This window comes from Salvia splendens, chromosome 18, assembly GCF_004379255.2.
Source record: "Salvia splendens isolate huo1 chromosome 18, SspV2, whole genome shotgun sequence".
Classification (NCBI taxonomy): domain Eukaryota; kingdom Viridiplantae; phylum Streptophyta; class Magnoliopsida; order Lamiales; family Lamiaceae; genus Salvia; species Salvia splendens.
Genome location: NC_056049.1, coordinates 7,232,974 through 7,246,503, shown reverse-complemented (window position 1 = coordinate 7,246,503; position 13,530 = coordinate 7,232,974). Strand labels below are relative to the sequence as shown.

The following is a 13,530-nucleotide window of genomic DNA, read 5'->3' as shown; positions in this document are numbered from 1 at the left end:
GGTAAAAATGGGCTCTATGATTAGCACTATCCAGCTTTTTGAAAAAAAATGGAACAAAAAATTTGTTATAACAACAAATCCATAGCTAAACATCATAAAAATTAATGGTTATACGGCGCTACGAAACTAGCACTGTACAGAATGGTGAGAATGAAGAAATGCCAAATGCAGAGAACAGCTACAATATTTGTCTGCAAATTCCAATTACCTGTACAATAAGAGGTTCTAATCCTTACAAGTTTTTGCCTTCATACACACACACACATGATCGAAAAGCTTAGCCATTTTCGCACACCCTGTCCGTCTAGTATTCTATGTATTGTATAGTTGGTGGTTTTGTTTCAGTCTTCTCGAAACCTGCAGATTTTGATCAATGATCATGTTACTTAAGTTTGATCTAATCTTAAAGATGAGTCTCACTGCTATGTTTCCTAAATTCTTGATCAGTGATTTTTTCTACCTTTGATTTCACGAGCCTCCACTTCTCGCCATTCTTGGACGAGGGCGCAGCAGCAGCACATTAGATGCGAGAGAAAATCATCAACGAAGCCTCCCTGCATATATGCAAAAATGCATGCAGTTCTGTGATAATAGGGATGTAGATAGAAATGAAAAAAATCATTGGTGGGAGCTAGATTTTCTGAATTTTGCCGGAGAGCAGTTACCTTGATGTTGAGCATTTTGCGGAGTTTCCTTCTGATGCAACAAGTATAGCAGCAGCATGAGAGTATTAAAGAATACGCCAGCAGGTCGTTGCATGTCTCTGCAGCAGCTGCAGATCGAAAGCATTATTACAGAAAGGCAGGAACTGAAGCCAACAAATCACATTAGCAACTAGAATCATCATCTTTGAGTTTGAAGATTGGAAGACTGGTCAACTCAGTTAGTTGGAGGTGTAATCAGTTCAAGCTCTACTAATTTATTATGGAATCAGGATCAAGTCGAGATTTGAGTTGTCTTGGCATACGGATTGAAGCAATATCTCTTTTTAACATTTACATTTGAATATAGCAAAATCATAAAAAAGTACTTTAACAAATGATGTGATCAAACTGAATCACAGTCATCATTTGCAAGTTCTATTGTACACATTTTCCTGACTTACCTAAGAAGATATTGTTTTGTGATCTTGGTGCAATCATCGTTAGCATACAAAAATGTTTGGTGTTACAGTGTTAGGATGAAGAAAGGGAGTTCTAAATTACAAGTATGATTATTTGAGATTAGATATTAGGTTGTAAATTAAAGGATACAATGGGTCCTTTAAATCATTCCAGCAAAACCATGTGACCACAAGGCAGCAGAAACCTTTTGAAATTTAACCAGAATGGTGACAAACTCGACTAGTCAAGTGTATAGTTAAGATTGTATCGGCTTCTATGTTGTTGCATCCTAAAGTGAGATGCTTGCCAAAATTAAAATCCACACACATTAGGAAATAGATGCAATAATTGCAGATCGATATGAGCAACTTACATATGTGTCTATTAGCTGCCACAGAAGCAATTCTTGACAATGTGCCACAAGGAAAAAATAAGGTTTTTATGCCTGCAGATTTCAAAAGTTAAAACTTAGCATACATACCAGGGCGAGCATGATTATACATAGCTCTCTGAAGCAAAAACTTTTTAGTGAAAACAAGAAATGGTAATATTTAAACGAAACAAATAACATTAGCATGAATTTACACACAGGTTTTAAAACAACTCATTCGCATGCATACCCCTTCTTATTATAACTCATTTTTATAGTGTCGAAGAGGACAATCTCCTTCATGGCAAACAGGTTTGGTTGATTAACCCTATCTGGTGAAAAACTGGTATCTTCATCCTTACAGGTGCAGAGGTACTAGGAAAATAAGAATTACACTGTTGCATTTCCGAAACAATGTGATAAATGCATAGTTTCCTTAAAATTCCAGACCTTCATTTATAAAATTACTTTATTATACTTGAATTGCTATACATATACAATACACTAATGATTCTATAAGGATTCAGCAACGAGCAAAACTGCAAAACTGCAAAACACATTATACTACCATATAAAAGAGCAAGCGGATGAGGAGGTACGTACAAAGCAGAGGTTCTGAACAGCAGCCGAGTAAATCTGAATGCCATCCACCAGGTGAACCTTTAGATGACAGCAACTCGTGCGTCGAGGAAACGGAAGATGTGTTCCTGCAAACAGGAACAAAAATAAAGGTAAAATTGTCAAACTTTAATGCATACTGAAAAGCAAACTAATGTCATATCTTGAGAACATGAATGATGGTTTTATGGCTAAAAGAACTAGGCAATATATGTGTATATCCACAGTGCTACTTGCATCTCATGTTGTTAAACTAATCGCAGATACTATTTTCGACGAGGCAGAGACATAATCACAGACAGCATCCAAAGAACTTGTTTTTGTCAGGACCAAAAAAAGCAACCTTGAAGGTGCTGGTTTTCCACTGTTATTAGAGTAGCTATGTTCCTTCACACTGTTGACATCTGCATAAGCCTTCTCCACCTTCGATTCTTTCTTCAACGAACTTTTATCCGGCAGAGAAGTTGCTGCAACAGTTTCAGTAACTTCAAGAAGATGCTGGATGACTTCACACTGGCCAACGTCCAAATTAGCTTGTGAATGTTGCAGTTCTAATTGAAGCTTCTGGTTTTCCTTTCGTATGGCCTCATCAACAGGCATGTTTGGGTAGGAACAGGAAAGGTTTTTCTTCAAGACAATGGCATCGTGTTGTGATTGGCCGCGTTTGAGAATCACAGTTTGAACCTTTCTGTCCTCTTCGTCAAGAGTATACTCGTGTTGGTCCATTTCAATCATTTCAACTCGTTCCTAGAAGTTTAAGAAATTGAAACACGCCACATCACCAACAACATTTATCAGATCAAATAGACATCAAATGCCATCAATCGAAGTATCACGATGTCGCATCATGATATACAGAGATGCCCCAAATATAATGTCGATCAGCCATTGGTATAGGTAGTATTTACTCCAAGAATAATTTATTCAGTCAAGAGAACTAACTCAAGAAAAATGATTGCATTGGCACAACAAATTTAGTACTAAAAGCATATCGCAATATATTTATAAATAGTAGTAGTAGGATACTTTCTCTCCTCAGAGCCGACTACCAATTATTGCCAGTTCATAAAATAAATGAAATTAGGTGCCTTAAAAACTACCTATTATAAGTTGTTGGGAAGACATCTATTTCTCAAAGTGACATATCAACTTTAAACAACTGTTGGATTTCCAAATGCAGCAGAAAGTTTGGTGATAAAGGGTTTGGACAGAAACCAACGACGGTGAAATAAAACTAACTATTGCTATCATAAGAGTTATACACAACACCATCATACAGCAGAATTAACCTAGAAAAGGGACCAAATCACATAGTAAATTCCCAGAAATCACCCATCAAAGGTTTTACCCCACACTATCACCGGAGACTGCCCAGCTGCTTTTCATTGATATAACTACACAAATGCAGCATAAAATCCACACCGTAACAAAACAGAAACAGTCATAACAGCAGTCTCATGTTAGTGATCAATTAAATCAATGCACAATTCATATGAAAAAGGGAACTAATACCCGGACACGAGCATTATCAACGAGGGTGATGAGGGGTATGATCTTCAAATATTGATCAATCTCACTCTGAGCCTTCCTGAACTGATAGACAATGTTCCACCCCATAGCCAGCAGGTAGAAATAGCTCCTATCCTGGCAACTGTTAACCAAAATGTAGGACCTCCTTAATGCATCCTCGAGCTGCTCCAACGGCTCGCGTGTTTCTGGATACCTCTTCATCTCCGAAATCTTGAGAGACTCCAACAAGTTCCCAATCAGCTTGAGGTGCCGAGCAAACTTCCTGCAATTCTGTTTGTGCAATCTTGCCGTGTTTGCAGACTTCACTATCATCCCAATCAGCATCACCGCATCTAACCCGGCTAGTTGGGCTATGTTTGCGATCCCCCCAAACTGCTCCCATGAAGACATTCTTGATAATGATATACTTCAAAAAACTGTCTTTCAACCTCAGATAATAACAACCAACCCCAAGAATCACGCAGATCGCTGAAAATTTCTTAATTATCAGCGTTTTTTACCGTCAAACTCTCAAGAATTGAGTTCACTTTCAGCTGAATTTACTTCCCATTGGTAAAAATCATATCTTTATGCAGCTTTCACTACGAAATGCTTATTCTGGCTGCAGCAAAGCCCAAAAAAGAGGCGATTAAGATAACAATATCCAATAATTTAAACCCACGTTCTCAAGAACTGAAGCACCCCATAAAAAAATGAATTTAAAAAGGGAGAGATGAGAAATCACATTAACCGCTTTATTTTTTTCTGACAAAGGAAAAGGGTAAAAACAAGAAAAGAAATAGTAAAAGCTACAAAATTAAACAGATTGTTTTAACTCTTAAACTCAATCCCTTTGGCAAGATCAAAATCTACAAAACCCACCTTTATTAAAGATCGATGGAATCGAGGGAAATTGAAGAGTTATTAGAAAGATTGCAGAAAGAGTGTAGCATTAATGGATCAAACATTCTATGTAGATGGAGGGAGAAAAAAAGAAGCAGGTTTGGCGCATTGTGAAGGCAGAATCTTGAAGGTCAGTGTGATTCAGAGGAAAAGGACATAAGAGAAGTAAAACTGAGCAGAGATGTATATGCAGACAACACAGTAATAAGCATCAGTGTGTGTATACACATGTTTGTGACTTTGTGTAGTGTAGCGAGTGTGTGTGTGTGTATGAGATAGACAGAGAGAGAGAGAGAGGGTGGTTTCTCTCTCAATGAAATTCCCGGCCCCTGCGGTGTGATTTGTCGGGAAGCAGTTTGGTATGACTGTAATGAACTCCCGTGACTGCACCAAAATATACTCTCGCCAGATTAGAGTATTTCTTTTTCTTTCTGCTTTTTTTCCATTATTAGTAGAGTGATTTTCATACTTAAAAAAAATACTCCGTCCGTCCGCCATTAGAAATCTCATTCTTTGGCGGTACGGGTTTTAAGAAGTACTAAGAAAAGTAGATGAAAAAAAGTTAGTGGAATAGAGGTCTCACTTGTATATACTATTAATTTTAAATGAAATGTGAGTGAAATGAGTTAGTTGAAGGTGAGACCCTAATACCATTTATGGTTAAAGTGAACCGGGACTCCTATTCGCCAACGGACTAAAATGGAAAAACGAGACTCCTATTTGCGGGCGAAATGGAGTATTCCCTAGCCCCCAAAGGCCCCCACGCCTATGCCGCAATGAAGGATAAATCACGGTAAATCTTAGAGTAACCATAATGGTGCGCCGCGACTGAGCCACGGTGCCCTATTGTAAGCTGGAAGGGAACTGCTGCTTAGGTGGAACAGCCGGGTGGCTGGTGAAAACAGCGGTGCTGGGCGGTCTAGTACGAAACCACGCAACCGCCGCGGCGGTATTTTTGAATTTTTTTTTCAAAATTTTTATCTATAAAATATCTATTCTCAATTCATTTTTTCCATTCCATTTATTTTTGTCCAATTAATTTTGTTCTAGTCCAATTAAAATATACCAACAATTGATAAAAATAATATGATTTGTGGCGGTGGTGTGGCTAGATAAGTTTTTGTGACTGTGTTGACTAGGCGGACAAGTTTTTATGGCTATGGCGTGGCTGTTCCGCCTTATTGTGGACACTCTTAGTCGATCCGGTCGTATATAGTGCGCTATGTGCGCATAAGTAGCCATCATAATAATTCATACTGCAGCGGCGGGATTTGAAACTCGTATTTAGGTTGCAATGGTGTTAGTATTTAACTTAAAACTCAAAATAAGAAAAAATAAAACTTCCTCCGTCCCACAAAAATATATATTTTTTCCTTTTTAGTCTGTCCCACAAGAATATGCACTTTTCAATTTTAGAAATTTTTTTTCTCTAAAGAGATGAGACTCATTCTTTATTAACATTACTTTAATTACTCTTTCTCTCTACCTCTCTCTTACTTTACCGATTTAACATTAAACTCATACCAAATCCGAAGTGCATATTATTTGAGGATGGAGAGAGTAATAATAATTACTACTACTATTATTATTCCAAATTTGACGTTATTAGCTGTTGGTCTTACAACTTTCACGTTCTCCCAACTAGAGAATGCATTATGGTATAATTTAATACTACTACTATTGTTCCCAAAAAATTACTAGTAGTTAATAGAGTGCGCCAAAACTTTTAAAAAGTTAGTTAGTATTATTATGAAAATGATCTTATTTCAAGGATGGTATTAGTAATATACTAATGTTTAATAACTATTGCAAGTGTAACAACTGACAGAATAAATTATACTAGAAAATGTAAATAAAACGATATATTAAAGGTTAGTTGTATGTCGTAAGATACGGAGTAATATTTATGATCGTAAATGACTAATTTTTATAGATGTTTCAAAATAATAAAAATATGGAGTACTCTTCAAAGACAAAAGAATATAAAAATTAGACATGATCTTTTCTGTGATGAGGACATTTTGATTTGTGGGAAAAGTCAATTTGAATGATTATGTTGATTGCTTAATTTCGTCATAGTATTCATTAATGTTCATCAATCAAATTATTATCTAAAAAGTGTATATCATTATCTCTAGGCACTATTGAATAAAATTAGTAAATAAAATGTATGCTCGTGGTTGTCCTGCAAACTTGAATTAAGTAATTAATTATAATCAGGGGTGATTAAGATTAGTTAAGGAATGTTAATTTCTTAAAAGGTTAAATAGATTTTAATATAATCTATTGATTCTTAATTAAATTTATAAAAGAAAAAATAGTTATATTAATGAAACTTTTAAACATTCAGGAAGATAATATAGAGGCTGTTTACAACGCTTTATGGACCTTCACCATCAAGAAGATATTTCAGTACTAAATGATGTTTTCAACAGATTCAATGGCAATAATTCATCCCAAACAATAAAACAGAGCACCTCGTGACAAATCAGGAGCTAGGAAATATTATCATTTACAACAATGTTTCACTGATTGCATAATTCAAGCCATTCTTCTGTACACATGTTCACAAACAAAATATTCTCTCATCTATGATTAGTTTAGTAGTAGGCTTCGGCAGCAACAACAGCAGCAGCAGCAGTAGCGTCGTCTAATGTTTCATATCAATGGGCGCTGACAAGGAACGGGTGCTGGCAAACACTGCATTCTATGGTTTCAGAACCAGATGCTGGAACCTGAACCTGCATTCGAAATTCCCAAGAGTTTCAATCAGTTTTTCGTGATGAATAACTCCGTAAAAGGTTATTATTCAAAGGAGATGAGAACCTGTAAGTGGACTGTGCATGTTGGACATTCAACTTCTCTCATTCTCCTGCTAGAGGCTTCAGATTTTGCTCCTACAAATATAATTTTGCTTATAAAACAGACTCTTTATAATAAGACCGTGAATAAGCAAACATTTCAGTTTGCATAATTACCTGTTTTGCGGTTTTTCTCCATCTCCTCCTGTAACAGAACATTAACCAGATGGCAAATCAGAAATCTTAAATATCATAGCATATGAACGATACTTAAAAACGCAATGAAATTTTTTTCAGATGAATGATCAAATACTGACCCCACTACAGTAAATTTAGACAATAGCAAGTGGATGTCTGAGATGGTACACTAGCAGCAAGTTCCAAAAAGAAGCTGACTATTTCATCGAAACAACAGGCATTGAATTTACAAAAATTCGTGATTGGGTTTAGTCATGGGTCTACATATCTTCATTTTCATCATGAATTAGTTATTATTGTAAGAAAATTCTGGCTCAATTTATTTATTTGCAGTACCTGAAGTTTTCTAGCAAGGTCTTCATGGCTCTGCAGCCCAGCAGCTCTACCAGGTGCTACCTTATTGCTGAGTCTTTGAGTTACCTCTGCCTGCAAACAAAAGGAGAGTATTGACAACCGCATGAGAAGATATCCATATCATGCAACTTTCTATCAGCAGATATATGCCAATATTGATAGGAACTTAGATTTGCTTCAGCGAAAAAGCAGGACATTACAAAATTCTAATCGATCAGACAAAGGCAGAGACAGGGTAAACTAGAATGCACAAGCAGGAACTTTCTAGGCATCAACTGATAACCTAAATCAATGGTATGCAGACAACACAACCATGACAGCTCTCCAATCATTTTTTTTTCAATTAGGGACACACCAGACAAAGTTGATGTTGGATCAAAAGATGCTAAAATTTAGAAAAACACCCACCATCCAGCATTACAGATAACGTTTATCAGTTACAGAAAACCATAATCAATAATGCACCAAAATATTCTGTCATGTACATTAATCAGATGCTTTTTTCATGTTGCATACATACTAGGTTGCCCATGATCTACCTACTAAGAACTATCCCTATCTTCTGATTCTTCTCCAATGAAGAGACACACCAAATTACTGCTGAAAAGTAAAGCAATGGAAACAGTTTAATTTCTCCCGAGAAAATATAAGAAACTTGGTAAAAATGGTGCATATGACATACCATGCATCGATCACAAACTCGAACTGGTTGAGCATTCTCATCTGCAGTGAGTGCGATTCTCCCTTGTGTGCACTTGTCACAGAAAATATCCCCACAGTTCCGGCAGTGATGCTGATGAGATTAATTGAAAATTAAAATCTGGAATCATTTTGCAACTTGCTCTGAAATTGAAAGCAGGCCAAGTGCTGATAAGATCTTTATAAATTTACCAGAATCAGTCTGCAACCTAACCATTACTATCATACTAGAGATCAACACATGAACTATATGTGATGTCTCCTATTGAACGTTTTCGAAGACCAACAAAAATTTATGACATCGCTCTTCTCTTCCACAATCTCGTAATCATTTTTTTGGTTATAACTACGGAAACCAATAACAGCAACAATTAGTCTGTTATCTTGCATACTTCGTATAATGGCAGTGACAATTAGACACATGCAACCAGTTAACTAAAAACATACCTTCCGATTAAAAGCATTAAAATCTGCTGCGCAAGCTGTGCACTTGACTACTGCTTCATCTGGGACCTATATGTCAGATATAGAACCATAAGTCACAAGCATATAGAATCAATTTTATACTTATAGTACTTTTTAGAAGGATAATAAAATATCTAAGAAATATTAATCTAACCCAGTGATCCTTCTCCTCGTTCATTGGCTTTATCAAGTTCCTCCAATCAATAAATCCTTTCTTCTTTTCTGATGATTGGTCAGTTCCCTTAACACCATCTGATGGAGTACTGCTTGAACCTATCTCCTTGGACTGCATATGAAATGAAGATAGAATTTCAGCATCATCAACTTAAGAAAAATGAAGCTCATATAAGTTAATAATCATACAGGTAAACAGAAACATATTACTCCATAACAAGGGTTGATCCATAAATATCACACATACACTACTGCTTTATGCATGGTCAACATAATGGAATAATTTGAGTTGCTAAGTTGACAGATGCTAATACTAAAAATGAAATGAAGAGCCCCTGGAGATCATAAGTTCAACCGCTGCTGCATACCATGGAGTTTCCCATGTTTGAGTTGTTAGGAAGGTTAAGCCAGTATGTAACTAAGTGGACAGCACCAGAATAGTTTACTCCAGTTCATTATCAACATCCGACTCAAGACATATATTCTTTTGCATTAAGGAGGGTGACAAAGTGAGTTAAAGGTGTAGTCACAACTTAATCCATCATAGAGCTAGGAGTACAATATAAATAGTCCATCACTGTTACTAGCAAGCCAAGAAAAAAGAGTGAAGAATTTGTTGCAACTAGCAAGTGCATCAACAGCAGAAATTATAAGATATGGAACATCTCCTAACCTGGATGCTTGCTGCTGTCACTGTATCCAGGATATTATTCGTGGTATAGCTATTTGACTTGAGCCTAATCCGTCTTGGTTCAGGCTCAACACTGGATTTGGCCCAAAATGCAAAGATATGTGAATCCAACACCTGGATAAAAGATTATGCCCATAAAATTTCCAGATAGCATAATAAAAAAATGCACTTGACTCTCATATGCAGCAGTGAGAACTTACATCACATCTAGTAACCGTGTCAAGTGGGTAGATTTTCAGCATCCGACTGGTTGCTGGATCCAAGAATCGTATTCCATCAAGCCCAACCTAAAACAACTCAAACGCAAGGAGTTAACCATAGAAAATCAAATGAACAAGGGACATTCATGCCATAGAATAAATAATCACTGTTTGGTACAGGTATTTGGTGCTAGTAAATAGTACTCACTCTGTCCCTTAGAAATTTTCATTTTTAGTCCCTCCCTTAAAATTATGACCTAACAATGCTTAATACTTATTCTTTTCATCTCTCATACTTTGAGAATTGTGCATTAAAACTCGTGCTCATTCAAAAATTCATAAGTATGTTTAATAGACAGAGGGAGTATTCAACTACATTAAAGAGAGAAGCTGCTGCTACCACTTCTAAATTATGCAGCACGAAATGAACTGGAAATTTAAAATCGCATTTCTTTCCAGATACAACAATCATGAAAAAGCCAAACCCAATGCATGATCTGATTGTGTTTTACAAGCAAAAACTAAAATCAGCAGTAAACTATATTCACCAACCTGACAAAGAACATCCATATCAGTCTGACCATAACCTTCCGACAGCAGCTTAACACGGAACTTCTGAACGCCACTCTTAGCATCCTCCGAATCCTCCATCTTTGGCACCGCCTTCACAATCCTCGGCGAAGAATTCCCAAATTCATTCTGTACTTTACCTCCAGGAACGGTAATCGGCCTCCCATAATCATCAAACAAGACCGCACCTTCGCCTCCGGCGGTGTCCGATGATCGTCCTGCTTTCCCACCATAAGAAGCCTCCACCGGCCACCCATTATACCTGTAAACTCCGTCATCATAACTCCTCTGATCCCCGCCATAATTCAGGTTGCCCTCGTACGAATTCGCGTGATACGGAACATCAGAAGAGCCATACGAATACGAATTCAACGATGGATCATATGGATTATGGTTTAGTTGGTGGTAATCATAATTCACAGGGGGCTGATTCTGATTATACAATTGATGATTTTGCGAGGTATCAAGGAGGTGAGGGAAGGAATATTGCGGAGGATTAGGAGTATAATTGGAGGGGTAAGAGTAATCGGGCGGCGAGGTCATGACAGGAGGCGCGGAGGCATACGGAGCGGCGGGATCGGGATTGAAGGGCGGAAGATCGGTGGGCTGATAGTATTGGTTGTAACGAGGGGAAGAGGTGGTGCCGGATTGGGGCTGCATCGTGATCTTCTCTTATTCTTGGAGGCGATGTGATTTTCTGAAACCCTAACAAAAGTGTAAAAATTGGGGGAAATGGATTGAGCAAATTCAAGGGATTGAGAAAAGCGAATGAAGAAAACTCTGGTGGGAATTGGAGTAGAAGGTTCTCGTTGAGCTTTATTCCATTTCCCGGCTTTGAAGATATGTAAATTGCACTAACACCCCTAAGGTTTAGGTATTCTCAAATTCGACCTTTTTATCGCAGCCGTTAATTTTAACCGCTAGAAAGACTAGACCACATTAATAACTAAACCAATAATTAAAGAGTTAAACTTTACTCAATACTTATTGAAAAATATTAATATAAAATGCTAATAAATTTGAATAAAATAATCAGCTAAAATCTTTAAATATTTAATTAATAATGATTGCCACTTGCCACCATCCTCAAAATATGCTAAGAAGATTTGTGTGTTGTTTGAGATCTTCTAATCATCCTAACTGTTGCACTCAAAATGTGCTCTTCAACTTATCCTGTTGATTTGTTACATGTATAAATAAAAGACAACTAAAAAGTCATTTGTGGTCCTAAACATATGATGATTTTATGATTTTGATTTAGAATATTATCTTTTGAATTATTACATCTGAAACAAATAAAAATAGTCTGGATTTAGTCCATTCTGTACGAAATCATCAAATTTTTAGCGGTAAGTGACAATTAAGTGAATTTTGACTAGATTACCTAACTTTTAATTAGAATATTTAAATTATTTTAAAAATAATATTGAGAAATGAAATTCCAGCTTCATTTTTTGTTGCTTGTGCAGAGAATGAAATAGCACAAAATTGGTTCCGCCCGGTTCCCCTCGGCCTCCACCACGCCGCCTCCCTCCTCTCCGCCCTCCACTCCCTCTCCACGGTGCTCCTCTCCACCACCATCTTCGCTGGGATCCTCTCTCTGCCGCCGTCGAGATCTGATACACGCGTGCACCTCCTCCTACGACATGCCAACTTTAATTAATTTTAATTAATTTTATTTAGCTATAAAAATAAACCAACTTGTGGTCTAGATGGTGTTTGAAATTTAATTTCAATCCTTTTTTCCCCCTCCTTTTTTTCTGTTTATTTTAGTATTTACTTGTTAGTCTAGCACAGTATATTATACTAGTACTACTTAGTGGAGTAGTATTTATCTTTAGATTTAGTGTTTCACTCTGACAGTAGTATAATTTATTTTCTTTATTCCAGACTTCTTTCACTAGAATACTTCCTTATTTTCCCTATAATTTGTACATATAACTAATTAAATTTTAAAATAAAATAAATACTATATTGCAGTGAAAATGAGGAAGTATTGAATTTAGTAAATGAAGGCTAGATCTAGAAGAAATTAAAAATGAGGAAATTACTGATATGAAAAGGGGAAAAGATTACAACTAATTAATGGACTAATCAAATTAATAAAAAAGAGTGGTTAAAATGATAAAGATGTGATTATGACTAGGAGAAGTGGATTGAGTAAGAATACAAGGCAGTCAAAGGTTACAAGAATACAAGACTTTGCTGCAATCAATAAACCACTCTCCTTGTAAGAGAAAATCCATTCTAACATTTAAACATAAAAATAGAATATATAATTGATATTAGTAGTGATTTAATCAAAATGGAGCAGTTGAAGTTCTATGGAGAGGCTTCCTTTTGTGGTCCTCATCATCTGCTTCTTCTCTATAAAACTGACAAGAAATAAATGGTTGAATTAATTGAATCATTAGCCAGCATTGTGGTCGAGGATTATGTCTTTCCAGACTTGTTCCATGGATTTGAGGTCAGAAGAAGATGTCGAGCACAATTTCACTCACCAATGGCCATGCATAATATTTTACACATTTTTTTCCATTGGAAAATGGAAGTTTGCAAATTATTTTGAAGTGATAATAAAATAAGAGTGGTTGCACACTTTTTTGAAAGAAATAATCAAATGTTGATTCATACTACTATCATTCATTTAGTTGGTAATCTTCTTCCTTAATCACTCTCATTAAATTATGTACACTCATTGCTTCTTCGATGTAAAAGTTGGTAAGTCATTTCCCCTCTAATCCTTAAATGTGTTCAGTCACCACGATAGAGGGAAAACTAATATTGATCCTCTTTGAGGAAAAAAGGAGAAAAAAAAAATTCAATGTGATGTAAATTTTCATTACTTATTACTCCTACTTATTAGTACTACTAC

General features: G+C 36.3%; 2 protein-coding genes across 2 annotated transcripts; both read right to left on the bottom strand.

Annotated features, from left to right (window-relative positions):
• Window positions 1-20: 20 nt before the first annotated feature.
• On the bottom strand, window positions 21-4,882 carry LOC121777636 (protein MID1-COMPLEMENTING ACTIVITY 1-like). Its single transcript, XM_042174952.1, has 8 exons — window positions 4,483-4,882; window positions 3,604-4,222; window positions 2,435-2,838; window positions 2,077-2,180; window positions 1,477-1,548; window positions 666-772; window positions 461-554; window positions 21-357 (listed from the first exon to the last, which is right to left on the bottom strand). Exons 2-8 carry the CDS (start codon window positions 4,009-4,011, stop codon window positions 305-307), a joined length of 1,242 nt encoding a protein of 413 aa, XP_042030886.1. The 5' UTR covers window positions 4,012-4,222; window positions 4,483-4,882; the 3' UTR covers window positions 21-304.
• A 2,028-nt stretch (window positions 4,883-6,910) lies between these two features.
• On the bottom strand, window positions 6,911-11,449 carry LOC121775745 (protein FREE1-like). Its single transcript, XM_042172783.1, has 10 exons — window positions 10,638-11,449; window positions 10,086-10,172; window positions 9,868-9,999; window positions 9,175-9,306; window positions 9,003-9,068; window positions 8,539-8,649; window positions 7,839-7,928; window positions 7,482-7,509; window positions 7,330-7,400; window positions 6,911-7,244 (listed from the first exon to the last, which is right to left on the bottom strand). Exons 1-10 carry the CDS (start codon window positions 11,313-11,315, stop codon window positions 7,167-7,169), a joined length of 1,473 nt encoding a protein of 490 aa, XP_042028717.1. The 5' UTR covers window positions 11,316-11,449; the 3' UTR covers window positions 6,911-7,166.
• Between the last annotated feature and the right edge of the window lie 2,081 nt (window positions 11,450-13,530).

Excerpts from the sequence above, each read along its gene's own strand:
- LOC121777636 (XM_042174952.1), bottom strand. The coding sequence starts at position 4,011 with ATGTCTTCATGGGAGCAGTTTGGGGGGATCGCAAACATAGCCCAACTA. Across the intron at positions 2,839-3,603 it reads TTGATAATGCTCGTGTCCGG|GAACGAGTTGAAATGATTGA; the intron begins GTATTAGTTCCC and ends TTAAACTTCTAG. Across the intron at positions 555-665 it reads GCAAAATGCTCAACATCAAG|GGAGGCTTCGTTGATGATTT; the intron begins GTAACTGCTCTC and ends GCATATATGCAG.
- LOC121775745 (XM_042172783.1), bottom strand. The coding sequence starts at position 11,315 with ATGCAGCCCCAATCCGGCACCACCTCTTCCCCTCGTTACAACCAATAC. Across the intron at positions 10,173-10,637 it reads ATATGGATGTTCTTTGTCAG|GTTGGGCTTGATGGAATACG; the intron begins GTTGGTGAATAT and ends GAGTTGTTTTAG. Across the intron at positions 9,307-9,867 it reads TGACAGCAGCAAGCATCCAG|TCCAAGGAGATAGGTTCAAG; the intron begins GTTAGGAGATGT and ends TTTCATATGCAG.